Source organism: Trachemys scripta, chromosome 4, assembly GCF_013100865.1.
Source record: "Trachemys scripta elegans isolate TJP31775 chromosome 4, CAS_Tse_1.0, whole genome shotgun sequence".
NCBI classification, from domain to species: domain Eukaryota; kingdom Metazoa; phylum Chordata; order Testudines; family Emydidae; genus Trachemys; species Trachemys scripta.
The window spans coordinates 28,347,496-28,375,302 of record NC_048301.1 but is presented as its reverse complement, the minus strand read 5'-3'; the positions used below and the strand labels follow the sequence as shown (position 1 = coordinate 28,375,302).

General features: G+C 42.9%; 1 protein-coding gene across 8 annotated transcripts in view; it reads right to left on the bottom strand.

Annotated features, from left to right (window-relative positions):
• The window catches only part of LOC117876975 (alpha-1-antitrypsin-like), a 190,449-nt gene that overhangs the window by 6,506 nt on the left and 156,136 nt on the right, over positions 1-27,807 (bottom strand). For 7 of the 8 annotated variants that reach the window (XM_034769618.1, XM_034769616.1, XM_034769619.1 and 4 more), the window contains 2 exons: positions 7,481-8,144; positions 1,113-1,386 (listed from right to left, as the gene is read on the bottom strand). In XM_034769618.1, the coding sequence (XP_034625509.1) occupies positions 1,113-1,386; positions 7,481-8,144 (938 nt within the window). Of the gene's footprint in view, positions 1-1,112; positions 1,387-7,480; positions 8,145-10,182; positions 10,243-27,807 lie in introns of those variants that run through there. The other variant, XM_034769624.1, reaches the window with a different exon arrangement.

The following is a 27,807-nucleotide window of genomic DNA, read 5'->3' as shown; positions in this document are numbered from 1 at the left end:
GTGGCATATTCTTACTCTCCAGAATGAAAGGCCCCGAGTCCGCCAACAGGCACATGCTTAATTTTATGCACATTAGCAGTCCCACTGTAGACATGCAAGAAGCCAAGCACGTTTTCAGCACCGGAGTCTAAATTTTCCCCTTTCAAAGTGAGTTAAAATTCTAGCTCTCATGGTTGCAAAGATAATATGACATGAATGTAATAAATGAAGTGCCATCTTCTTCGGTTTGCCAGCAGCCTGAAACAATGGCTTTGAGATGCATGAACTCTTCCCCCCCCATACACACACACTCCTTTAGTCTCACTGGGGTGATAATTCTGAAGACAAATGATGAAACTTAAAATATTAGCATTAACTTTTTCATTGATAATCATCTTAGCAGGTGGGATGGGGGAAAGCATAGGAGAGAGAATCCAGGGGGGCTGGAAATGAAAGCTGCCACAGGGAGGGAAATGCAGAAGGGAAAAAATGAGATAAAGGGAGAACAACAGACTACAGAGAAAAGCACACAGGGAAGCAAAAGAAACAAAATGCAGAAATGTCAGTGGTCCTAAAGGGAAGCAGATTTTCACATTGAGTGATACAGAATGTGACAGTAGGATATTGAACAGATAACATGTCTTGGGCTTGGTCTACACTACAGACTTATGTCAGTGTAACTACATCGCTGTACGGAAAATCCACACCCCTGAACGACACAGTTATACCAACTGAACTTCTGGTGTAAACAGTGCTATGCCGACAGAAGGGCTTCTCCCATCAATATAGCTACCATCTCTTGGGGAGCTAGAGTACCTACACTGACAGGAAAAACTCTCCCTTTGGCATAGATAGCATCTTCACTACACTACAGTGGTGCAGCTGCATCAGTGCAGTGCTATATGTGTAGACAAGCCCTTGAAAATAACTAAAAAAGCTAACTACATAAAGGCCATATTCTATTCTTGATCTTTGTACATTAACCTCACTGAGGGTAGCACATTAGTCTTAATTCTATACCACAGCCAGGGGATCATAGTTAAAAATACAATCATCCTTCCCCAAGAATTTGTCCGACACCCTTGATCTAAAGGGACTGCCTGCCACCAGAGTAGAGAGCTGAAAGATTTTACCTTTCTGAAAGTAATTTTCTCCATTTAGGCAGACTTTCACATGACAAGCCATTCTCCAACTTCCTCATTTGTCCTTCATCAGGCAGAATAAAATATGCTTTAATGCTTTCTTCCTTATAATCCATTTGCACCACGGTGCTAGACAGCTGGTCATCATAGGCGTGTTTGCACATGCCCATCCGGAACATCATAGGGACTTTAACAACTGTGTTTCTATCCACAAAGAAGTCATCGTCTTTAGTGTACTTTGGATTGAAAGTTTTATTCCACGTGGCTTATGATTCAAAGAAAGAGAGAGTTAGTGGATGTTCTGCGAACAAGAAACCATCCTTAGTTGGCATTAATTGCAGTAGCTGTATTTGCCTTCAGAGCTACACAAATTCACACCAACTGAGGATCTGTTCCTAAATGTATAAATTAGAATAACTCAACTGTAATATGCACATGGAGAGGGTTGGGTTGGGAGTGGTTTAAACAAACCCAGAAGCTGTTCTGTAGTGAAAGGATGGTGCTTTCAACTTAGATAGCCATCATATACCCCAATGCCTCTCCTCATGCCAGAAGGAATTGCCAGACTATTCTCAGGGAGGAGGCTTAATACATTCCCCGGTGTCCTAACACGGGATATGAGTTGATCTTGCACATCTGGTAGCAATTTTCAAGTGACACCAAACAGCATGAAAGCTGGAGTAAACATCTCCTGCCACCACATTGGCTGGGTAGCAGACTAACATTTTAAACACCCCCCAAAATCCAATTTGGATGGGAAAGGTCATAAGTAGACTGTGCCCTGCTCCCATCTCTAAGAAACACCCTCACAACTTCCCCTCACCTCAGTCTGGTTTACGAGCGGGACTAGGTAGAGGAGTTTTCAGCTCAAATGATCTCTTTCTTCAATTTGGCTGAAGTCCATAAAAGAGCTTTTGTTCAAGGGGATGGATTTCAGCCAAGTGGAAGAAAGGGATCAGTTGGGCTGAAAACTCCTCTACCTAGTCCCACACCTAAACCAGACTGAGATGAGGGTGTTACTTAGACATGGGAGCAGGGCACAATCTACTGACAGCTTTTCCCATCCAAATTAGGTTTTGGGGGATGTTTTAAATGTTGGTCTGCTACCCAGCCAATGTGGTGGCAGGAAATGTTTACTCCAGCTTTCATGCCTCTTGGTGAAAACCCTCTTGCAAAATGTACTGGGCAAGAAGAAAACATGGGATTTTCAAAAGCTAATAGCTTGGTCAAAACAAAACCAATCTTTTCTGAAGCACTCGAAGTGTTTTCAGAGAAGTGTCTTCTCAGTGAGAAGAAATTCCAAGCCAAAATCCAACTATTTACCCTCATTCACTGCAGCCATAGAGCTGTTAACAAACAAAACAACAAAACATTGCAATGATGTTTCTTGTAATATGGAAATAAATTATTCCCTGTCCTCCCAACTCTGTGTACTAAAAAACAGTTGATCTATTAATCAGTTTTGCTTAGACTTTCCCAACTGATGTATTTTTCAGAAAGTACTGAATGACTGAAAACAAAGCATTAGAATGCATTCATATGCTTTCACTGTAATGCTATATGTTCCCAGTAGATAATGCTTAATATCTATAGCTTCCTTTTCTTTGTATAATGCATATATATATAAAGTGCCAAAAATACACCCCTTTCTTGTAATTAGAGGCAAGATACCTTGAGTTCTAGTCCCACCTCAGACACTGTCCTTAATGATACTAAAATAGTGTGTGTTAATGCCTAGATATATGGTGATGGGAGCCTTAAAAATACCTCAATTACATTAGCTCGAAATAAATCTTGTTTAACTGAATTACTGAAGTGACTAATCTCATCAAACTACAGATGGTCCCAAGTGAAGCTGGTTAAAAACTGGCATGTTTTCTTGCCAAATCAAGACAATGCCAAAATAACAAAAACAGCAGAATGTAAAGTTCTGAAACATTTAGATTCAGAATTGTTGAAATGTTTCATTTTTATATTTCTGATCAAAATTAAATGTTTCAGTATTCTTGAACCAAAATGTTTCATTTTGGTATGTTGAACCTCAAAATATTGCTTTTCATGATGGTTCTACAATTAATCTGTGTCCCTTGAGCTGCTGCAGTGTCTCATGGGAGCTATAGTTCAGGTGCCTTGTGTCCCAATTCTCCTCTATGGGCTAGGCTCCCTGGCTGGACTACAACTCCCACAGGCACTGTGGCAGCTCAGGCAAACATAGATTAATGTGCAATTGATCTGAAATGAAATGTTTTGATTTGGTTTCACAAACCAAAATGTTTTTGATTCAGGTTAACCCAACACAAAATGAAATATTTAATTTAGATTTTTCAGATGAAAAATCAAAAAATTTAGGCAACAATCAAAATTTTTCACAGAAATTTTTGATTTTGTAGCAACTGCATTTTCCATTTAAAATAAAACAGATGGAAAATTCCTGACCACCTCTAATCCTAAACCCCAAAATTCAGATCTGGATTTGGATTGCAAATTCCTCAGAGTTCATCCAGAAATGCTCCTTTATGACTACTAGCCTTAGCAGCTCTTCCTAATTCAGAGACAATGAATCTGCATTTATAAGCTTTTCGATGCAGTCTGCCATCATACAAAATGTCATGAAGAACAGAGGATATAGTAAGTAGGGGTTGTCGACAATTTTCCATCTATTTTTCATGGAAAATCAGGATTTTGACTAGAACCTTTTTTATGAAAAATTGCTGCTTTCTGGGGAAACTTTTGTGGAAAAACTGAATCCCTGAACACCAAAATATTTTGGTATTTGATATTTCAATTAAAAGTTGGGAAAGTTATTAAAATGTTCTGCAGAAACCAATCCCTATTTTCTGATCAGCTCTAACTCTAAGTTACACTTTGCTTCTTAATTAAAGTACATGGGCAGCACAATTACCCTGCTGGGTAAAATTGGTCTAGTTGATTAAACCCTGGACTGAGAACAAAGTCCTCTTGAATTCTAATCCCTCCTCCAACCCTGAGTCACTCTGAGGCCTTGTGCAAATAATTTCATCTCTACCCTTTGTTTCCTCAACTATAAAACTGGCATAATAATAGTTACATACTACTTAAGGGTGTCATTATTATTAATTAATGCTTGTATGGGGCTTTCAAGATATAAAATGCAAAGCATTATTCTTTAAAGAGGAGAAAATTACTACATTGTGACTGTAAGTTTCTCCATAAACAGTGTAGCCACAAACATGATGTATGTAATTTTAGAGTAAGTCTGTCTGTTAAAAGAAGTCTCCAATTTTTGTACTGTCAGATCAGAGCCCCTGGACTCTTCTTTAACACGGCCAGAAGTATTGCCTTGTCATGTTTTAGGGAAATTCCATAGTGAGTCACAACATTTTTTGATAAGTCACAGGCCCAGATCCTGATATGCTCAGACAGCTATTACTTGCTGCTTACTTGGACAAAATTCCTACTGGTTTCATATACAGCTTTGGTTAAAAACTGAGTAAGGATGTCAGAATTTGGCAGACAGACTGCATATTGGGGACATTCATTAATTCTTCCTCCATCCAAATCCAGATCTGCCTGTGCTACTCTTCCTCTTAGCAGGGCACTTTTCAAGGAGGTCTTGCCTCTGCAATTCTTTACAATGCTCCAGGGACAAAAGGAAACCCAGAGCTTGCCCTTTCCAGTGGGTTGGACAATAATTCCTCACTGGACTATGGGCCAAATAAAATGACAGGATTTTTTTTTGGGGGGGGGGGGGGGGGGGGAAAGAACATGCTCACTATTTAAGCCCCAAGACAAACAAGAAGAATAGCAAATCATCCGGTGAAACCCTCAGTACAGTGCAAGTTAGAATGCCACCAAACCTCCATCCTCAGACAACAACTCAATGTAAGCTACAATGTACTGTGGAAAAGGGAGAAGAGTCATCAGGACTGCGGGGGGAATAATCACATGGTACAGAGGATGGGACAGCCATTAAACGTGAGGTCAGACTTTATAAAAGTTTCTAAAATTTCAGATTCTTCTCCAAACCAATCCCAGCCTCTGAACCATTCAACATTTTAGCCCATTCTCATTTTCCATGTGGAAGCAACAGCAGCAATAGTTTGGATTTTAAGTGTAATTCTTTGCAATTTCTTTAAAATCAAAAAGAAATGCAGTTTGTCTCAGGGCATAATCATCCACTCATAGCAAACATTTTAAAGAGAGAGGGATTTAAAGTGGAAGACAGGATTTACACACGCAAAATACTGGGGGTGCTGGGAACTCATTCAGATATGGAATTGAACATTGTGGCTAGGGGCATCTCTACTTTTAAACAAATATCCATTTTAAAACATATGTGACAGCTGTACCTTCATATGTGCGATGTAGAAGGTTTTAATTCCTATATTATTTTCAGTGAATATTTTCCTCTTATTATTATAATGTATGATATTGTACTAATCTTATGGCTTCAAATCTATGTAACTTTTACTTCCATAGCGGTTTCATTTTCAGGGTGGACAGAATCCACACTTTTTTTTTTCGGTCCACTGTTAAGACTGGAAGGAAAGCCTGATACATGCTAACTAAAAGCCTGTCTTGAAAATGCTATTTGGGAGATGAGTAAAGATCTTGAAATTAGAGAGGGACAGATAGAAACTAGCCTTCCTTGATGGAGTGAGGAAGAGGGACATGGATGTGGAAGATCAAAGAAACATAGGATCATAGAGTTAGAAGAGTCCATAAGGGTCATCTAATCTAACCCCCTGCCAAGATGCAGGATTTGTTGTGTCTAAACCAGGGGTCGGCAACCTTTCGGAAGTGGTGTGCCAAGTCTTCATTTATTCACTCTAATTTAAGGTTTTGAGTGCCAGTAAAACATTTTTCAGAGTAATAGCCGTGTTAGTCTGTAGTCCACGAAAGCTTATGCTCTAATAAATTTGTTAGTCTCTAAGGTGCCACAAGTACTCCTGTTCTTTTTTTAGTAAAACATTGTAATGTTTTTAGAAGGTCTCTTTCTATAAGTCTGTAATATATAACTAAACTATTGTTGTATGTAAAGTAAATAAGGTTTTTAAAATGTATAAAAAGCTTAATTTAAAATTAAATTAAAATGCAGAGCCCCCAGGACCTGGGCAGTGTGAGTGCCACTGAAAATCAGCTCATGTGCCGCCTTCAGCACGCATGCCATAGATTGCCTACCCCGATCTAAACCATCCAAGACAAATGGCTATCCAGCCTCCTTTTGAAAATCTCCAGTGAAGAAACTTCCACACCCTTTCAAGGCAGTCTGTTCTATTGTCCGACTGTTCTACAGTTAGGAAATATTTCCTGAGATTTAATCTAAATCTGCTAAACAGTACTTTGAATCCATTGCCTCTTGTCCTGCCCTCTGTGGCAAGACAGAACAACTTTATTCCATCTTTTTTATGGCAGCCTTTCAAGTGAATCAATTGAACTAGATTCAAACTAGTTTTACCACTCTACAGCTAATCCTTCAAAGATTTACACAAATGCATAGATGTAATTGAAAAACAAAGGGGAAATGGTTTTTTTGAGGAGTGGGTTGACATTTGAAAAACTTTGACCAGCTCAATAGCTGGTTACAAACCAAAAACTTCACTGACATTTTTCTTTTTTTTTAATTAATTTCAAAATTTAGAAGTCAAGACAACTTATGTGAGTAAAGAGACTCACGTGTGCAAACACTGGCACAACTGGGGGCTCTGGTCAGGTTTCAGAATTTGATAAAAGGTGTAATCCGTTATCTTAGTTACAAAGAGGTGGGCTTTAAGGAGAAGCAGAAGTTCTGTTATATACCTGCCTCTATGCTGTTTGCTGTTGCTGGGACAGAATAAAGAATTTTCCACTCAATAAGTTGTTTAGGTATCTTACAGCATTTTGCAAACAGCACTCTAAACCTGCTTATCAGAAATTTTCATAGCATTTATCAAGGGTGCCAATTCAGGAAAGCACTTAAACAATGAGTCCTACTGACTTCAGTGGGTCCTATGTATATGATTAAGTGTTTTGTTAAACAGGGATGCTCTCCTGAATTTGGTACCTGCGTGAATGTATATTTTACATACCCTTCCATCGGAAAAAAAATGATATTTTTTACTATTTTTTTATCAGCTCTGGCTTTGATCAGAAAATGGGGGGTGGGGGAATCACCAAAATTTTGTTAAAAAAACAGGCAACACTTTCAATCAGAAAATTATTTTCAATGAAAATGTGTTGACCAACTCTATTCATAATTAACACTGTGAATAAAAGGCCAATTGTGAAGCAGGTTGTGATTCCCCCTCCAAAAATAGTACTCCAAAGGGAGTGGTGAAGCCTAGAGTTGGCACAAGGATAGCCAAATGACCTGAGGCGAGAGTCCTATGATTTTGTCTTACCTTTAAGGTAAATATAACTAACAAGGAGAATTTCAGTAACTGGATCCAGATTATTGAGTAGGTTGATAATTTTCCCATGTGTTTTTTTCTCTATGTAATTATTGATCTTCTGCTGAGTTGGTCTGACATTCTTGAAGTTTTCTGGGAAAGCTTCTCCACTGTAAAAGTTTTTTAGATCATTTAAAAATTGCTGCTGCAGTTTCAGCTGGTCTTTCACAAACAGAACATTCCCCATATCCAGCTGGAAGTTAGCATTCTGGCGGTTTAGTGATTGCATGAGCTGACAGAAACCTTCATGTATCTCTCTTTGCTGGATCTCATTTGGTTTAAAGTGGAACACTCTAAGAATCTGTTGCAGTGTCTCTGATTTAGCACCCAGGGTCAGCATTGCAAAGGCAGTGGAGATGCTTATGGGAGAAAAGATCACATTCCTGTTGTTTCTCTGAGAAGAAGCCTCCTTATAAAAATAAAATGCAAACTGACAAATGCTTCTCCCTACTTTATGACCCAGCATATTTTCGTTTGCTGGCCCTACTTGGTTTCTGTTTCCACCGTGGTAATTTTCAGGACTGTTGTTGCTAGAATTCTGTTGGCAAGGTATATCAGCATGAATCCCAGCAATCAAAAAACACAGGTAAAAGATTGACTTCATTTTTCTAAGATTCTGTAAGAAAAAAAACATATTTGGTCTACAAGTCTTAATAATTTTCAACATATGCTCACCAACAGGAAGGAATTGTTTAAGAACCTGAACATACTATGGAGGAGGCATGGAAGCAGTGACCACAGGCTATTTGAATTCAATACAGTGACAAAATGGTTCCAAGTACTAGCAATAATATATTTCAAGGAAACAAATTTTGGGATATTACTGAATTGTGAAAAAAGAAATGTTAAAATCCATGAATGTGGAAGAAGACTGAAGTATCTTAAAAAACGCCATAATTAAGGTGCAGAAGACTAGAATTCATTTGAAATCAGTCATTCCCCATTTGTTTGCATTTTTCAATGAGGGACCGAGGGTTAAAAGAAATTTGGTGTGCAACAGAAAGGGGGAGGGAGTCAAAGAATATTCAGTTAAATTTTGCAGGTGAAGATAAGGCAGAAAGAAAGCAGTATTAATGGTAGCAAAAGGGGAACAAAGAATGCCTTTGCTCAATCTCAAGTGTGTTGAGGGGAAATACATACACCAGAGAGAAAATAGATCCACTAATGTATGAGGAATGGGTGAAAAATTATTATGGTTCCATAACGGGTGAACAAGTTTTTTTAAAAATCTGTAATTAACAGCAGAAAAAAATTGCTCTGGGCAGTTAATACCTATTAAAACCTTAGTGAATATACTGTAGCAATTGGTAAAACACAAATAGGTAAAGGAATACACGGAAAATGTGTATATATACATATCAACAAGTCCAAGTGATGTGCATACCAAAGTGTTAGGGGAATTGTTAATGAATGTACCAAACCAATGACAATTATTTTTGAAAAATCATGGAGAACTGAGGAGATCCTAGAGATCATAAAAAAGGGAGGAAAGTGTGATGCTGATAGTGGAGGTGATGATGCTGAACTGGAAAAATCTTGAGAAATTACAAATAGTGGAACTCTGAATAAACAGAACCAATGGAAAAGGACAGTAGCAACCAAAACAACAGGAGAGGGTTTTCCAAAGTGGGTGGGAATTGTCAGTGTCAATGTACCTGTGGTAACAGCATCTTTAAATACTGAAATGACATAATTGGGCACAAACTGTGCTAGTATTTGGTGTCTGGGTTTTGGTCAACAGACCAAATAAAAAGTAAATAAGAGTCTTGCTTATATATAAACCCAATATGCCCAGTAGCCACTCCATCCAGGGGATATGTTTTTAAAATAAAATACCCTGAATGAACAAACATAGTGTCTGGGATTTTCAAAGGGAGTTAGTTATGTGTCCAATGTTGACGTTCAATGGGAACTGGGCACCTCTCTTCGACTTAATTTGATTGCCTCCATCAATTCTCACCTTGCCCATGGCATTTTCCTCCACCATATTCCATCAAAGCCCCAGTTCTCCAAAATCCAGCCATCTCAGAATGTTAGGAGGTACACCTATAGCAAACCCACCATGACTCCTCTGTCTTGTCAGCAACACATTTAAATTTGTCCTAATTGATCTTACAGCATTTCAGGCTTACTCCAGCTTCTCTCTCTCAGTCTGCTTTTCCAGACTCTGCCTCCAGGCACTTCCTCTAATGCTGGTGCAAGAACCTTCTCTACCCAGCGCTGCAATCTCCAGAAGCCTTTGAGTAATCCTCTGCCTCATCAGCTCTCTCTCCCTCTCTCGAAGTTTCACGTTAAATCATATCTTTTCCTACTTACATCAGCCTCCCTTTTCTCTCTCCCTCTGCCTTGGACTTGCGGCATAACACTTTAATGTATTCACTATACAATCTCTTTATGCCACATGTGACATTTGGTACCATGACTCTTGTATTATTTAACTACTTAAAACATTTGGAGATACAGTTTATCTGAAAGGAGCTATTCCACACAAAGAGGTTCTGTAGCGCAGATTTTTTTTTTTAAAAAGGTTGAGATTGAACAAAAGCAACCAGCGTGTGGATGGAATAATTCCACAACTGATTCTCCATGAACCAACCTGCATGTAGCACAGGGAACATGGATTATAATTCTCCAAGGGAAAAAACATTACTTACAGTGCAATCAACAGAGTCTTGTGTTCTCCAGGTCCGCACTGCTCCTTGCTCTGTTGTTTATGCTGCTGAACATACAGCCAGGCACCCGCTAGTAAATTCTAATTACATCAGCTAAGGGCCATGACTCAGAACTCAATTTCAGAGATGAGGCAGAGCAAGCAGTGGTGAAACTAGTTTTACTGGACACCTAATTTTGTTGAATATGCTTGTCCCACATGTGACTGTTTATATTACTCAAGATTGTCTAACTCTCCTTGATGTTTTGAACTGGTTTCCCTCAAACCACTTAAATATTTACATCAACCACCCATCCTAACCTCAATTGTTGAAATCTCCCATCTCTGTTTAAACAAAAGGAGCCATCAAAAATAACAGGTTACAAACCTCATTCAAGGTATTGGATGTAACAACTCTTTAAGTGCTTCAACCAATATGCCATAAGGATAATGTTTGCTCTATTTAATCTACAGGGACAATTTGAAGTTGTGTGGGTTCACTGTACATTGGGCATGATCTTGCTCCAGTTGATGTCAATGGCAAAACTCTGATTTGGTTCTAGTTGGAGCAGGGCTTAAACCATTTAGCAAGATCCTCGGTCCTGCCAAGGCATTGGTACAAAGCAGCCATAAACCCAGCATAAAGAGCCACTTGAAGATACCTCCCCCGCCCCGGAATGGAGAACTCCTCTGATAGCGCTGGGTTGGTATAGGGGTTCCATACCACATAGGGGGCAGGTAGCCAGATGAAAGGGGACATGGTTGGGATGACGCTGCATTCAGCTGGTTCCCAGTTATAAGAATGGTCCTCAGGGACCATGGGAATCTAGGTGCCAAACAGAACAGCCTTTAGAAAGGGTTTGGAATTGGAAAAGGTTCAGAAAAGGGCAACAAAAATGATTAGGGGTATGGAATGGCTGCCATATGAGGAGAGATTAATAAGACTGGGATTTTTCAGCTTGGAAAAAAGACGACTAAGGGGGGGATATGATAGAGGTCTATAAAACCATGACTGGTGTGGAGAAAGTAAAAAAGGAAGTGTTATTTTCTCCTTCTCATAACACAAGAACTAGGGTTCACCAAATGAAATTAATAGGCAGCAGGTTTAAAACAAACAAAAGGAAGTATTTTTTCACACAACGCACAGTCACCCTGTGGAATTCCTTGCCAGAGGATGTTGTGAAGGCCAAGACTATAACAGGGTTCAAAAAAGAACTAAATAAATTCATGGAGGACAGGTCCATCAATGGCTATTAGCCAGGATGGACAGGGATGGTGTCCCTAGCCTCTGTTAGCCAGAAGCTGGGAATGGGCGACAAGCAGGGGTGAAAGTAATCTCTTCAGGGAAGGGACCATTTCTGACTATGCATATGCACAAAGCATAGTACAATGGGGCTCTGATCCTAGCTGGGGCCACTAGGTACGTCGGTGGTACAAATAATTAATAATAATAATCAGATAACATTTTCTAAGGACTATATAAACACTAGGTTAAGGCCTGACCTGTGAAATGCCAGGCATCTTCAACACCCATTGAATTGGAGGTGACTGGATCAATGAGAGTTGAGGGTGATTAGCACCACACAGCAGGTACTCAGTGCCTTGCAGAATTAACCCCTTAAAGGGAAATATAAATGGCTTTTTGAACCAAGGACTGAGAAATAGAAAGCTTTCTTGGATACAAAGCTGATTCATATGTGATTAATCTAAATCCCACAAGGGCACAGTATATTCACCTGGAACAGCATTTATGGTTTTATTTTCAGTGCTTCTTATTTCGTGTAAATGTCACCAATCTCACTCAGAACTGGCTTTTAAAATTGGGCTATAGATTTCCTTGTACCGAGATGGATTTCTAATGAAGGAATGTAAACCAAATTAAATATAGACGCCATGAATGACAATGTGATGGCAGTGAGTAAGCTATATTTAAACCCACTTTGACCACACCTCAAAGTGTGCGCAGGAGGAAAGCTGCTACATTCAGTACATTGTGTAAACACACGCACCCAGAGAAGAAAAGAAAATCAATGCTATTTATACTGATATGCTGGGAATGAGAATTTCCTGACTCTAACATATCAGCTTTGGAAGTCTGTATCTGAGTTTCAGATGGGATAATCTCCAGAATCCAACGACCAGGGACAGGGGATAAGGAAATAAGAAACACACTCATATACCATCGTGATACTAAAATCTAGAGAGATGATAGCTAGGAACACTGATTCACAGGGAATCTGACCATTTCATTCAATTTTTGAGACCTGATATTCCAAGACTATGCTGGTATGTGCCAGAGATGTGCTGCTAATAGCATAACAAGGTGCTCCCACTGAGCCCTTGTCTACACTTGGGAAATTTCTGAAAGTTCCCACTGTATCTAACCTAGGTTCAACCCCACTAGTGCTAGCAGCAATAGTAGCTCTGGTGTAGATGGACCACCAACTGCCACCAGTGTTGTGTTGATTATATCTGCTTTGAGAAGGGTTCCAAGAGAACTGTCTACATTAGGGCAGACTCCCCACTTTGATATACTCGGTGGCACTGAACAAGTGTTAGCAATAGTGGGGAATTTTGACAAAATTTCCTGTATAGATGGCACCAAAAAGTTTCCACCTTAGCCTGTGCTAAACCCAATACATTAGATATGTTTGTGATTTCAGAGGAGTCTCTTAATCTGGAGATTGAGGAGTCTCTTAATTTCTTGTCCCATTGAAACCTAAGCACTTCCTCACAACCATAATTAAAGAGGGAGGCAACAAGATTTGACAAGCAAACTTATACCAAGCCGCACGTGGCCGGAGCGGTGTATACTTTCTCTTGGAAAAATATACTGAGTCTCTTGATAGTAAAGTAGAGCATTTGGCTTCTGTAATTTGCAAGGTGTGTGCGCATGCTAGTTGATGCACTCTGATGCATTATAATGTAACATTTTGTTCTTCAGAAGTAACTCCATGAGCCTCAGGGACGTCAAATTTGTCAGAGACGCTATAGAAGTAGTTAGAGATAGGTAAGGGCGAGCTGAAGCAGAGGCAGAAAATGGCTCCCGTCTTCCCTCCAATTTGGTTGTGGAATTTTAACAGCAGCCTCCACCAGCAAATCACTGGCAACTCTATGGCACAACACGAATCTCCACAATGGGGGATTTAATACTAAATACCGTGACATGCCAGACCACCATTGACGCTTTCCTTTGTTTTTTTCTTATCTATTTCCTCCCCTAGCACTCACCCTCTTTTCCTACAGGAACCCATTTCCAAAATATACATATTTAAAATAAAAGAACAGGAGTACTTGTGGCACCTTAGAGACTTAGTCTAAGTATTCCTGTTCTTTTTGAGGATACAGACTAACATGGCTGCTACCCTGAAACCTGTCATATTTAAAATACTTCTTGTTGTGCGCAACTTGCCAGGATAGCTTCCACTCTCAAATTACATAGTCTTATATTGCAAGAAACTATAGAGAGTTATTGAAAGCATCATTATCCCCATATTACAGATGGGAAAACTGATGCACGGGGAGGTTAAATGGATCCTGGCTCTCAATCCTGTACTCGTTGCACCGGACCACATTCTTTGCCCCAAATGATTCAGATCAATTTGTTTCACAAAAGGTTTTTGGCAGCAACTTTCCAAAGTACTTCAGACATAGCACAGTGTCACTTACTCCAACACAGAGACAGGAGGTGGTACAGGAATGGCATTAACCATGAGAAAGTTGCTCAGCTTAGGGCATTCCATGGAGGCAAGGCTGCGCACGACTGGCATGCAGAAGTACTGGTTCCTCAAGAAAATGACCTCTGTACTCCTCATTTCAGAGCCATTGCTCTGGACACACCTAGTCTCCACCCACAGCATGTCCACATATAGACCCTGCAGGTACCAGCTCATGATTTCTCTGTTGGCCATTCATCTGCTGAGTATGTGTATGAGCAGCTCACTGGGTGAGCACATTCCCTTCTCTGGCACTTATGAGGTTTCGGACCGAGATAAAATCTGGTGCAAATTTTGCTTTCAGTTACACCTCCCCATACACACCCACACTCCACGCCATTGATTCCAATGCATGGGGGTAGCTCAGACCTGAATTTGGCACCAAATATTTCCAAGTGCCATAATGAGAGAAGCACGAGTCTCAGAGAAAGAAAACAAAAACATCCAACAGCTTTGTTTCTCTCGGGCTTAACAAGACCAAAACCTGCCCCATGCACCTCTCTCTTGTATCCCACGCACCAGCCAGCCATTATACATATTTTTTTAAAAGTTTCCTAACAGAGGGCTGTGGCGTGAAAGAGACTAAAAATGCAATAGTTGCTCAACAGCTGTAAGATGAAAGGATCCTTTGCAGAAGCAGCTGCTAAAACAGGTGGAGTTTTGGGGAGTGGGGGTGGGGCGGAATACAAATCATCCACATTCTTGAGGGTTTTGCTGGTGGCTGCTGTTCTGAATCCCATCCTAGGGTCTCATCTAAAGTCCACTGAAGCCAATGGGAACCTTTTTTGTTGACTTCAAAGGGTTTTCTTCGAATCATACCCCTATTGGGGTATGCACAGCTTCCTGTCAGTCCACATAGCAAACTGTAAATTCACCAACAGCTCATGCAAGCGCAAAGCCCCGTGATCACATTCATGTAAATTCGGTCTCATATGTCCATGGCTGCTGTTTGTTGCAAACTTGGTAGGCATTGCCTGCGAATTCCTATGAGATTGCAGTATCCTATTCTGGTTATTGTGGAGCGGGGACCTGATCCAAAGCCCTTTGAAGTCAATAGAGAAACTTCCATCTTTAATTACTTTGTCTTGGATTTTCAATGGGAGTTAGGTGCCAAACTCCCTTAGGCTCCTTTCAAAATCCCAGTCTTACTTTACAGTTTTGCCCACTGGGATGGTTTCCCTGAGTTACACATTTCTATTTAGTGTGGGTTCCAGGGAGACAGCAGTCAGACTGCCATACACCAATGCAAACAATATGAAGCATACAAATGGCAGTCAGTATCTCTTGCTTTTGTTTTGAGATCAGTTCAGCTTTTGTTGGCTCCTCCTTTGCACATAATAGGATAGTGTGGTTCCATCTTCCACTTGAAATCATGATTTGGGAGGAGGGATAGCTCAGTGGTTTGAGCATTGGCCTGCTAAACCCAGGATTGTGAGTTCAATCCTTGAGGGGGCCACTTATGGATCTGGAGCAAAATCAGTACTTGGTCCTGCTAGTGAAGGCAGGGGGCTGGACTCGATGACCTTTCAAGGTCCCTTCCAGTTCTAGGAGATGGGATATCTCCATTAATTTTTTTTTTTATTTATAATTTATTAATGCACATTTCTAAATTCATTAAGGGGGTAAAATGCCATATTCCACTCCTGTCTCCTGCCCATTCTAAAGCGTTTAGACTCAGGATTTGGAAGCCTAAGTGGGGTTTCCTTTCTAGATCTTCTAAATATACCATTCCAGTTTTTGCACTTTCCTAAAAGAAAAACGGTGGCTACCAAAACACCCATTCTGGGGACAGAAGAAGCATTGTCAGCAGTCCCTTAAACTTAACTTTCCCATGCCTCAGCTCAAGGGAGCAAACTTTGAGAAGACGACTTGGGGTTATATTTTCAAAAGTGTCTAAGACCAAGTCTACACTACAGGGACTACAGCATGATAGCTGTGGCTCTGTAGCTATGCCAGTATACCCCATAGTATAAATGCAGTCTACAGCAATGAAAGGGGCTTTTCCACCACAGTAGGAACTCCACCTCCCTGAGTGATGGTAGGTAGGTTCATGGAAGCATCGCTCCATCAACCAAGCTGCATTTATATCGGGGGTTGCATTGGCATAGCTAAGGTTCTCAGGGTTGTGGATTTTTCACACCCCTCAATACCATAGCTAGGTTTTAAATGTGGATCAGGCCTAAGTGACTTAGGAGTCTAAGTTTCAAAAGAGAATTCGTTTTCAAAAGTGAGGTAGACACTCAGGGGGGCAGGTTTTTAAAGGTATCTAGGAACCTAAAGATGCAGATAGGTGCCTAGTGAGATTTTCAAAAGTGCATAAGCAGGTTAGGCGTCTAATCTGCTTAGGCACTTTTGAAGATCCCACTAGCACCTAGATTCACAAGCGGGACTTAGGCATTACAACAATGAATATTGAAGCACCTAACTTTTTGGGCATGCTGGCACCTACTAGAATTCACAGCCCAAAGTTAGGTGCCCAAGCATAGGTGCCTAAGAACGGCATTCACAGAAGCCAACATGCTGTGTGTGGGAAGTTGCCCAAGCTAGCCAATAGGAAATGCTGAGGAGAGAGTGTCCTATCCCTCAAAGTGAAAAAGGAACCTAACTCTGGGTCACATGGAGATGTCATCTCCGCTCACAGCAATGAAGCCTCTTACGGAGTTAGGCACCTATGCCAGGTCAGATGTTGCTTGAGAAAAAGCAAGGAAGAGATGGTGCCAGTGTCGGGTTGCCAACCCTCCAGGATTGTCCTGGAATCTCCATGAATTAAATATTATGTCATGTGATTAAACCTCCAGGAATACCTCCAACCAAAATTGGCAATCCTATGCCAACGGCACGGGTAGTGGTGTTCCCCTCCACCCCATAATAAGTGCTGAGAGCCCTAATTCTGCATGTGAGAGACCTAGGTTCAAATGTCCACTCTACCTGACACCTTGACAGTATTAAACTGTTTTGTTACAATACAAACAGGAGACACTGTGATCTAGACAAGATGTCTCAATCAGTACTAAGTAGCAGCTGCTTAATTATTTTAAAAATAAAATGTCAATGATTATATTATGTCATATTGCAACATGTTAATAATAGTGCATATTGAAGTACAGAGTACTATGCACTACTACTAGCCGACAGGTCATGAAATAAAACTAAAAGAATAAAAATATCATAAAAATAAAACCCCATAAAATAAAATTTGAAACAGAATCAGATGCTATTCCATTCCAACAGCATAGTAGGCACTTATACATGGGCTTAGCAGAATCTAACAGTAGTTAGAGATAGGTAAGGGCGAGCTGAATCAGAGGCAGAAAATGGCTCCCGTCTTCCCTCCAGTTTGGTTGTGGAATTTTAACAGCAGCCTCCACCAGCAAATCACTGGCAACTCTATGGCGCAACATGAATCTCCACAATGGGGGATTTAATACTAAATACCCTGACATGCCAGACCACCATTGACGCTTTCCTTTGTTTCTTTCTTATCTATTTCCTCCCTTAGCACTCACCCTATTTTCCTACAGGAACCCATTTCCAAAATATACATATTTAAAATACTTCTTGTTGTGTGCAACTTGCCAGGATAGCTTCCACTCTCAAATTACAAAGTCTTATATTGCAAGAAACTATAGAGAATTATTGTGCTATGGGATATTCTGATGTGGGGCTCCCTCACTCTCTCCTGTATATCTCCAAAAAGATATACTGGCATTAGAAAAGGTTCAGAGAAGAGCAACTAAAATGATTAGGGGTTTGGAACGGGTCCCATATGAGGAGAGATTAAAGAGGCTAGGACTTTTCAGCTTGGAAAAGAGGAGACTAAGGGGGGATATGATAGAGGTATATAAAATCATGAGTGATGTGGAAAAAGTAGATAAGGAAAAGTTATTTACTTATTCCCATAATGCAAGAAATAGGGGCCACAAAATGAAATTAATGGGCAGCAGGTTTAAAAAAAATAAAAGGAAGTTCTTCTTCACACAGCACACAATCAACTTGTGGAACTCCTTGCCTGAGGAGGCTGTGAAGGCTAGGACTATAACAGCATTTAAAAGAGAACTGGATAAATTTATGGAGGTTAAGTCCATTAATGGCTATTAGCCAGGATGAGTAAGGAATGGTGTCCCTAGCCTCTGTTTGTCAGAGGGCGGAGATGGAGATGGGCAGGACAGAGATCACTTGATCATTACCTGTTAGGTTCACTCCCTCTGGGGCACTTGGCATTGGCCACTGTCGGCAGACAGGATACTGAGCTAAATGGACCTTTGGTCTGACCCAGTACGGCCGTTTTTATGTTCTTATGTTCTTGTTTAAAAAAATCATCTAATATAATACATTGTCTGTAAAGACAGGAAAAACATCTTAATTGTCATACTGTGTTTTAGAGGTACAACTCCCTTTAAATAATTTAATGATTTAAGTATAGCTTCATATACCTGGTATTTCTTTCTTACATGCACACAGCATAAATCTGTGTCTGTGACTTGTTAGTAAATAGCTATTTACATCTTAATGAAAAATCAACTCAATAATATCTTACTAAAACAAATCTTTCCCCAAAATAATGCTGGCAGATATTTTGTCCCGTGCTCAAGTTTCACAACAAATATTTTTTGCTTTAGACAGAATATTGGGTAATAATAATAAGTAAGCAAGCACCTCCTGTTTATATGCAGGAATTTGTTATTGCATGTTGCTTAGAAACCTGTAGTGAATCAACTAGTTTTAAAGAGCACGGGGAAATTGTAAACCCAGATATTTGATTTAGACACACAAACAGGACACTTATGGACACAATCTGTGTTTGTCTCTCCAGACACCACTATATTTGAAGAATATGAAGTAGTTTGAAGAAGTTGCCCTTAAACTACTTGTTAATCTTCAGTACCACCCAAGGAAGCATGAACAATGACAATCATCAAAATATTCTATGAATCAAAATATATCACAAATCAACCATTAACCAACAAGCATCACATTCAGTTACAAGGCTGTAAAAATAATTATATCTGTAAATTGTCATGTCACAGAGATGTGAAGCAAAACAGTCATATGCCAGATCACTGTAAACAACAACAGACTAGCAAGCATTATATGGCCAGTAATCACGGTGGTTAACAGGTTAAGGTAGGTGATCACAGATCCCTATGCACACAGCTGGCACACATACCACAAAGCAGTTGGCAGGTGTGGTATAAGGAATGTGTTTATGCCACAGAATTAGCAGGTTTGCACAGATCTTCATTATGAAGGAAAATCATAGCCAAGGAAGACTGAAAAGAGATCAAAACACAGGATACAGCCTGCAAGTGGGAAATGTGTGCAAGAGAAGCATATATCTACCTCAAAGTGGAAGCTTTCTAGGAAAATAAAACAACGTGAGAAGCAACATCTGTAACAGATACCACCTGACATAAATCCCTACATGCAGCGTGTTGGCATTATTATGTGGTAACATACAAGCACAGAACTCTGCCTCTGTAGTCAGAGAGTAGGTGTACACCGGAAAAAAAAAAAAAGGTGTGTTCTTAACTTGGGTTAGCTACCGGGGTCAAAATAGCAGTCAAGACAGGACAACTCAGCTTTTAACTTGGTTAGAAGCAAGAGTTGAAGACTATAGGACAGCCTGAGGTTGAACTTGAACAGCTAACTCCAGTTAAAAGCCGAGTTGCTGTGTCTTCAATGCTATTTTAACCCTAGCTAAAAACATGCCTTTTTTGCAGTGTAGATATACCTTAAGAGGGTGCATACGTACCTAAAGAAATCTCTGGTCTTATAAGCATGTATTCATTGCTTTCTGTTATTTGGTGACCTGGCCACACTATCCACAGCCTCAGCCTTCTCCTCGCAGACCTGAAAATCCATGCAGACAGATGGGAAGGTGATAACCTGCTGCATTATTATGCAATACCCTTACACACGACACATGGCATACCTTTTGGCGCTCCACTCCTGTGTAGATACTGAACCCTATTTTCAGCATGCCCAAATCCTTCACACTCCTCAGACATTTTATAAACCTCACTGTATGAAGTTTAAGCTGAAAAAGCTGTGGAACCTTATGCAATCTGAAGAGGTATGTTAGCAATGGGAGTTATTGCCTAGGATATAAGATGCATAGCATAAGGAGCAACGGATGTGTGCAGATATGCTAAACACATATGGTACAAGAACCAAATCAAACTTGTATAAAGATACAAAGGGAGATTGCTGATACCACTATTGTTAGATGGGATACTCGAGCACTTGAAGGCAGCAACTATTTCCAGATGCATGAACATCATTTTGAGACAGGCACACCTGTTCTGATTGTATGAAACAGAGCTGCTAGCAAAGGTGATCATTGTGATTCCCTACAAAAAGCATACATGATTGTCAGGCAAACATAGGTCTGAATGCAGGTGGAAGAAGTGGGCATAAGTTCATGAGACATGACACAGGTCCATATGCCACTCTGTAACAGACCACGACATGGACTTTGTTTCCTTCTGTCTGCTCCTCTCTCCATCCTATCATTTTGCCAATGACTCTGTTGATTCCCATTTCCACATTGTTCTCCATGCTGCCTGTATATATGGCACACAAGTCAACATCATCTCCTCAGTTATATACTTTCTAAGGACTTATTTTTTCCACACTGCTACAAGAAATGAGCTAATTTACAAATATGGAGAAATGGGAGCCACCAAGAAATACACAAGCTGAAACTTGCTTAACATGTGTTCTTATTACAGTTTTATTTATTTGTATTACTGTAGTGCCTTGGTAGGAGCCCTAGTCATAGACCAGGAGCCCATTGTGATAGGCACTGTACTGACATAGAACTCCCATGTGGGCTTTTCCATTCGTTCTGGTCTTTGTTACTCTCATTGTGGCATGTCTAAAATGAGCTTGCAAGATCATAGCGGCATGGACTACCTCTTTACATTTGTTTTGTAAACTGCTTCACATGCTTTGGGGCACTACATAGATAATAAAAAGAAATCATCATTATAATAATTAAATAATAAATAAACATCAAAAGGTGGTCCAGGAACAATCTGTGCAGGATAATGCTACTCAGCATTTATGTAGTAATTTACATCTTCAAACCACTGTGCAGATGTTAGCTAATTAATTAAAGGTGAATGACAGCGCCATGTGGAGGCATAATTGGCTGAGCACAGAGTGCGCCTGACCACAATGGAGCCTCTAATTTAGTCAGTGCACTCAAACAATTCTATGAAGATAACAACTGTACCATCAGAGTGCTAATGTTAACTGGTGCATAATGTTTAGATCCTCCTGATCACAAGTATGTAAATAAGAAATGTAGCAGTTGCACAGAAGGAACTTGTAGCTTCACTCAAAAAAAAAAAAAAGGCAATATCCAAATATAGCATGTAGAAATAGTGTCAGTCTCATGAGCAATGGAAGCATAGCTCAGTTGGATCAGCATCTCACAAACCTAAGAGGGATTTACAGAGGGATTTAGAACAGCTACCATTCATTATGCAAGTAGAACAGCTTTGCACTCATTAGAGAATGATTCCTCATTCCAGACACTCACTGATTATGTCCCTCACATGATCATTTACAGAAAATAGATGCATGGTGCATTGTTTACACTATATTAGATATAACCCTGTGACTGCCATGTACATTATGGAAATGCTGTCCTTTCCTATATCTTCTCTCTAGAGCAGCTAAGGGCTGAGTAACCACGTGTGTTCAGCTGATTGGTCCAGTCACATTTGGGGAAATCAGCTACTGTATGTCCACAAATGATTGCTTCGGTGCATTTGGTTGCGTTACATCAGTGAGGAAAGCAATTAAATCATCCCTTTGGAGCACCATGACTTCAGAAACTCTAGACACATGACACAAATGAGTGGATTGTCAACTGCCAGAAGCTGCCTGCTATCTATGCCATCAGCTGGAATGATTCAAGCATTCCAAACATGCTTAGGGAGCCCTACGTCTCCTACAAACAAGGAATGTTGCAAGGGTGATAAACAGAAGAATGTTGATGGGACAGCAGGTCACATACATAAATTATTTCCCATTGGCGCAAATGATACAGTGATATTCTATACATTCTGAATCAGACATGCCTTATTCACAGAGCCATGGAAAATATTCACTCACACATTCACCCATTAATGTGCCTTTTCTCTCTCTCTCTCTCTCTCTCTCTCTCTCTCTCTCTCTCCTCAGTAAGGCACTACACGACAGAATGGAGTCAACAACCCGTACCTTTTTCTGAGTTAAACAAAACTGAGACCTTTCAAAAATGTTCATGCGAAAACCGTGAATGTGAGGCCCTGGAATAGCCAGGACATTCACCTAGCATGTGGGAGACCCAGCTCAAGTCCCTGCTCTGAATTAGGCAGAGCAAGGGCAGAGGTGAAAGTAAGCCGTTATGGGCCGGTATGGAGGACCGGTAAGAAAAGGTGCAGTAGCTACTGGCAAGAAAATGGAGCATTCTCTCCCTCTCTTACTCCTCCTCCTGGCTCCAGCAATATTGAGGGTCCGGGGGCCCGGCTCTATGAATGTTCGGGGCCGGGTCTCCCCCCTGGCCCCACCTGCTGCCCCCCCTGCACCTCCCCTGAGTGTGGGCTGGCCCCTCTTTGCTGCCCCTGTGCATCTCCCCTCCATGTCTCCCCCCTGAAGCTCCATGCTGCCTGCCTGCTTTAACTGCCACCGCAGGGTCCTAGTGCCCCCCCACACTAATGCCAGGGCAGGCTGCCCTTCCCCCTCCGACCCTTTCATTTTCCGGTGGGACCCTCCACCAGTACAGCCGCCCCCCCCCGCCCACAGTCACCGCTCTTGCCCCACTCTGGGCAAGGGGCAGCCCCATCCCCCACCCCCTGGAGCCCAATGACCTTTAAATTGCCGCCAGAGCCCCGCTGACAGAGCCCTGGGGTAGCGGCGGCAGGGCTTGGGGGGCGATTTAAAGGGACCAGGGCTCCTGCCACCACTACCGCCCCGGGCCCGTTAAATCGCCGCTGGAGCCCCACTGCCGCTACCCCAGGGCTCCGGGGACAATTTAAAGGGTCCGGGCCCTTTAAATAGCCCCTGGAGCCTGCCAGAGCCCTGGGGTAGCGGTGGCAGGGCTCTGGTGGCTATTGAAAGGGTTCGGGGCTCCCGCTGCCTCTACCACCCTTTAAATAGCCACCGGAGACCTGCCACCCCCAGGGCTCCAGCAGCAGGGCTCCAGAGACGATTTAAAGGGCCCTGGAGGGTAGCGGCAGCTGGAGCCCCGGGCCCTTTAAATTGCCCCCAAACTCCAGGGTTCCCAGACACCTCTGCAGCTGGGAGCTCAGGGGTGATTTAAAGGGCTTGGGGCTCCCAGCTGCTGCTACCACAGCCCTAGCCCCGGGCCCTTTAAATCCTGATTTAAAGGCCTCGCCTCTTCTGGCGGAGGCCACGCCTCTTCTGGCAGAGGCCACGCCCCTCCTCAGGGCTCCGGAGTACCGGCAAGTCCTTTAAGTTACTTTCACCCCTGAGCAAGGGCTTGGACTTGGGTCTTCCCCCAGGCTCTAGAGCACCGTTTCTCAAATGTGGCCACATGTGGCCACCAGGGGGTTTCCCTACAGCCATCACAGCTTCCTGGGTGGTGATGGGGGGCAGCAAAGCGTCAGCCTCGCTCCCTCCCTGTTGCTCCTGGATGCACCACTCTGCATGTCTATGGAGACAGGTGGGGCACAACACTGAAGGAGCAAGGTGAGTTCTCTAATGGGGGAGGGAAGGAACAGGAAGCTTAGTGGGGCTCGGACTTGGTTGGGTGGCAGGGACTTAGGGAGCCTGGCTGCAGACTAGGGCTCCAGCCATGGGGCTTCAGACTCCAACCCCGGCCACGAGGCAGCGGACTCCAATCCCTGGCTCTGGCCGTGTGGTGCTGACCCCCAATCCCGCCGGCGGCTGCTGGCCAGAGCCAGGGATTGGAGCGCATTGCCACATGGCCAGGGGTTGGAGTGTGCTCTGGCCCCCAGCCCCAGTCACTGACCCCTAGCGCCGGCCCCAGGAGCCAACCCTGAGCTCCAGCAGCTGCCGGCCCTGGGTGCAGATCCGTGGCAATGGCCTGGAGGTCTGGCGGGTGCTGGTTCTGGATGCTGATCCCTAGCCCTGGCTGTGCAGCAGCAGGCGCAGACCCCAAGCACCAGCCCCAAACCCCGGACCTGAGAAACGTTTGATGAATCAACATTTTCTGACAGCAAAACATCCTGCTGAAAAATTCTCTTCCTGTCCAGCTCTCCTTTCAACCTACTCAATCCTGCCATAACAATCATAGGTGTGTTATTCACAGGCAAATGTAATGAGCTGCAGCAGTCATGATGAAATGCCTGTAAACCAGTGGTGGGCAACCTGCAGCCTGCACGCGGCCCGTCAGGGTAACCCGCTGGCGGGCCGCGAGACAGTTTGTTTACATTGACTGTCTGCAGGCACAGCTGCCTGCAGCTCCTAGTGGCTGGGGTTCTCCGTTCCCAGCCAATGGGAGCCACAAAGGCACTGGGACCACTCCCTTCTTTTGCACTCTGGGTGCAAACTGAGAGTGAAGTTTTGCAGGCACAAAATGCCCTCACAAAAGAGAGGCCAAGCCTCTCTTTTGAACATATGGCCTTAATTTTCTGACCTGTACCAACACTCAGAATTGCCTCTACAGAGGCAAGCGTGGGGTATCATGGTGATAGGAATGAACAGACAAACCTCGCCTATAGACTGGTATATGCTATTTGTCATGCAGCGTCTGAAACACTGTGCTGTGCAATTTTTTACTGACAAGCTCCACAATACGCTTCAACAGACAATCAGTATGACCTGACAGTGCTTGCAACTCCCAGCCTCCCTGGTGCGGATATTGTCATCACAAGTCATGAAGCAAGCCTGGTCTCGTGATGAGACACATTCCTATCATAAGTGAGGCATCATACAGCTATCAGCACAAGCAATCGCTGGCATCACCAGCTGACAATCATCTTTAGCACACACTTAGTTAGCACACAACCACTACCAGTGCCAACCGTCAGATCAGTACTATAACCATGTCTCGTAGCTAGAGCAGTGAGTCCTACAGAAAAATGAGATGACCAGCCACCAACAATATCATAGAGTGACTAGATGGGGCTTAGTCCCTCAACTCCATCTCTGGCAGTGCCACGGCCAGGAAAGAGGTGGAGCAATGCGGTGGGAGGATCCCATTCCCACCTGCATCGTAGATTCCCCGCAGGTGGAGCTAAATTCCTCAAACCCAGTAGGGGGTGCTAGCTCCTGAGCCGTGCTTCCCAGGAATGGAAAGGGGGAATCCTGAAGTGATTGGGGGAGAAGGGGAGTCCCAGAGGTGTGGAATCCTGAGGTGACTGGAGGGGGAGCCCTGGAGTGATCAGGGGGAAGGAGAGTCCCAGGGAAAGGGGGGAACAATGAGGTGATTGGGGAGGAGGGGAGATTGCTGAGGGGATTGGGAGGGAAGGAGATTCCTGGGGGAAGAGGGGAATCCCGGTGACTGTAAGGGGAAGGGTAGTCCCAGGGGAGGAGGGAACCAAAGCACCAGCAGAGTTGCTAGGCCATGGAGTTACTATTGGGCCTGTAAAATGTGTGCCCATCGTAAAGACGCATTTCAGAACTGGATGCCGTGCTGGTACACTGAGGTGTTCTTTACTGTTTAGTGCAGTGCCATCAGCACAGCAAGATCTGCAGCAGCAGCAGGATGTTGCTAATGATGTCGACCTCATAGACTGGGATGAGGCCACAGCTACCATGAGATGAGACCCTGATAACCACCTGCAGCATAGGCACTCACATATTAAGGGGATGAGTGGAACATAGATTAGATAATCTTGAGTGGTGATATGGAGGCTTCCTCTAATCATTTGACATCATATGAAGGGGAGCTATCAACTACGGCAGCCTAATGAATTGACTGGTCAAAGACTGTGTATGCCATCAACAAGAGCTCACTGTTAAGAATACTGTGCATTGAAATGCATGGAGCAGCCTCTATGTGGGATCACTGTGGAGCTCAGACCATAACATGACTGTACAGACACTGCAGAGCTTGGTCACAGACATAGTGGGTACATCTACACAGCATTTTGGAGCCCGTGGGAGCGAGCGTCCCAGCCCGGGTTGACAGACTTGGACTAGCGGAGCTCAGGCTAGCACTCGAAAAATAGCTGTGTAGACAGTGTTTTGAAGCCTTGGGCTGGAGCTCGGACTCTGAAGCCTAGGAAGGGGCTCGCTCCCATGGGCTACAAAATGCCATGTAGACATACGCAGTAAGGCCACCGCTAAATGCAACACTGGGGTATTAACTATATGGTGTGAATGGGCCAATGAGCTACACCATACCTGAGGATCCCTAGCTTACTACCCAGAGCTTGCTAAGCCCATGTATAATGCCTGCTATGCTGTTGGAATGGAATAGCATCTGGTACTACCACCAGCCAGGTACACATCTACTGCTTCAATCAACATAGGCAATCAGAGCTTTTCTCTCAGTTAACATTATTCAATATTTATATTCCTTATGTTGCTGTAATGGCCTGCTGCGTGCTGTTCACAGTGATGGTTTCTGTCCTAGGTGTACACCTGCCCTCCCACATCTCACAATAAATCTCAATACACATCCAACCCCATATTGTCATATGTGCTTGTTTGCCATGAGTGGAACTCTTGTCATTTGCTCTTTGCTGTACATATCTTCTATAACCATATTTCTTCCAGTGCTCTTTGTTAGCTCTTAGTTAGCTGTCACCAACTGTATGGCCACTATCTGGACTATGTATTATAGACCCTTACTTATTGCCTTCTATAAACCCTTCATTTTCATTTGGCTTAGATGCTGCTTGCAGGCATCCTGCTTGATTGGAACTTGTGGGTGACGCAGTGCTGTGGGTTTTAACGCCTTCTCTTTTCACCCCTCCTTTAGATGTGGTCTCACCTGTGGTTATCTACCATGACTTATAATATATCTCACAGCCCTAACATAGCTCTTTCACTAACCACTTACACAGGTCTCTGCTCAGACCCTATGCCACCAGCACTCCCAGCTATCTCCGTGACACCACTGATTTCCTGAGAAAACTACAATGCATTGGTGATCTCCCAGAAAACACCATCCTAGCCACCATGGGTGTGGAGGCTCTCTACACAAACATCCCACACACAGATGGAATACAAGCTGTCAGGAACAGTATCCCTGATGATGACACAGCACAACTTGTTGCTGAGCTCTGTGACGTTATCCTCATGCACAATTATTTCAAATTTGGTGACAATATATACCTCCAGACCAGTGTCACTGCCATGGGCATCTGCATGGCCCCCAAAATGCCAACATTTTTATGGCTGACCTTGAACAATGCTTTGTCAGCTCTCGTCCACTCACGCCCCTTCTCTACCTACGCTACATTGATGACATCTTCATCATCTGGACCCATGGGAAGGAGACTCTAGAAGAATTCCACCACGATTTCAACAGCTTCCACCCCACCATCAACCTCAGCCTGGACCAATCTACACGGGAGGTCCACTTCCTAGACACCACAGCACAAATAAGTGATGGTCACGTTAACACCACCCTATACCGAAAACCCACCGACCGCTATGCCTATCTTCATGCCTCCAGCTTCCACCCTGGACACACCACACTATCCATCGTCTACAGCCAAGCGCTGAGGTACAACCGCATCTGCTCCAACCCCTCAGACAGAGACCAACACCTACAAGATCTTCACCAAGCATTCTCAAAACTACGATATCCGCATAAGGAAATAAGGAAACAAATCAACAGAGCCAGACGTGTACCCAGAAGCCTCCTGCTACAAGACAAGCCCAAGAAAGAAACCAACAGAACTCCACTGGCCATCACCTACAGTCCTCAGCTTAAACCTCTCCAACGCATCATCAGTGATCTACAACCCATCCAGGACAATGAT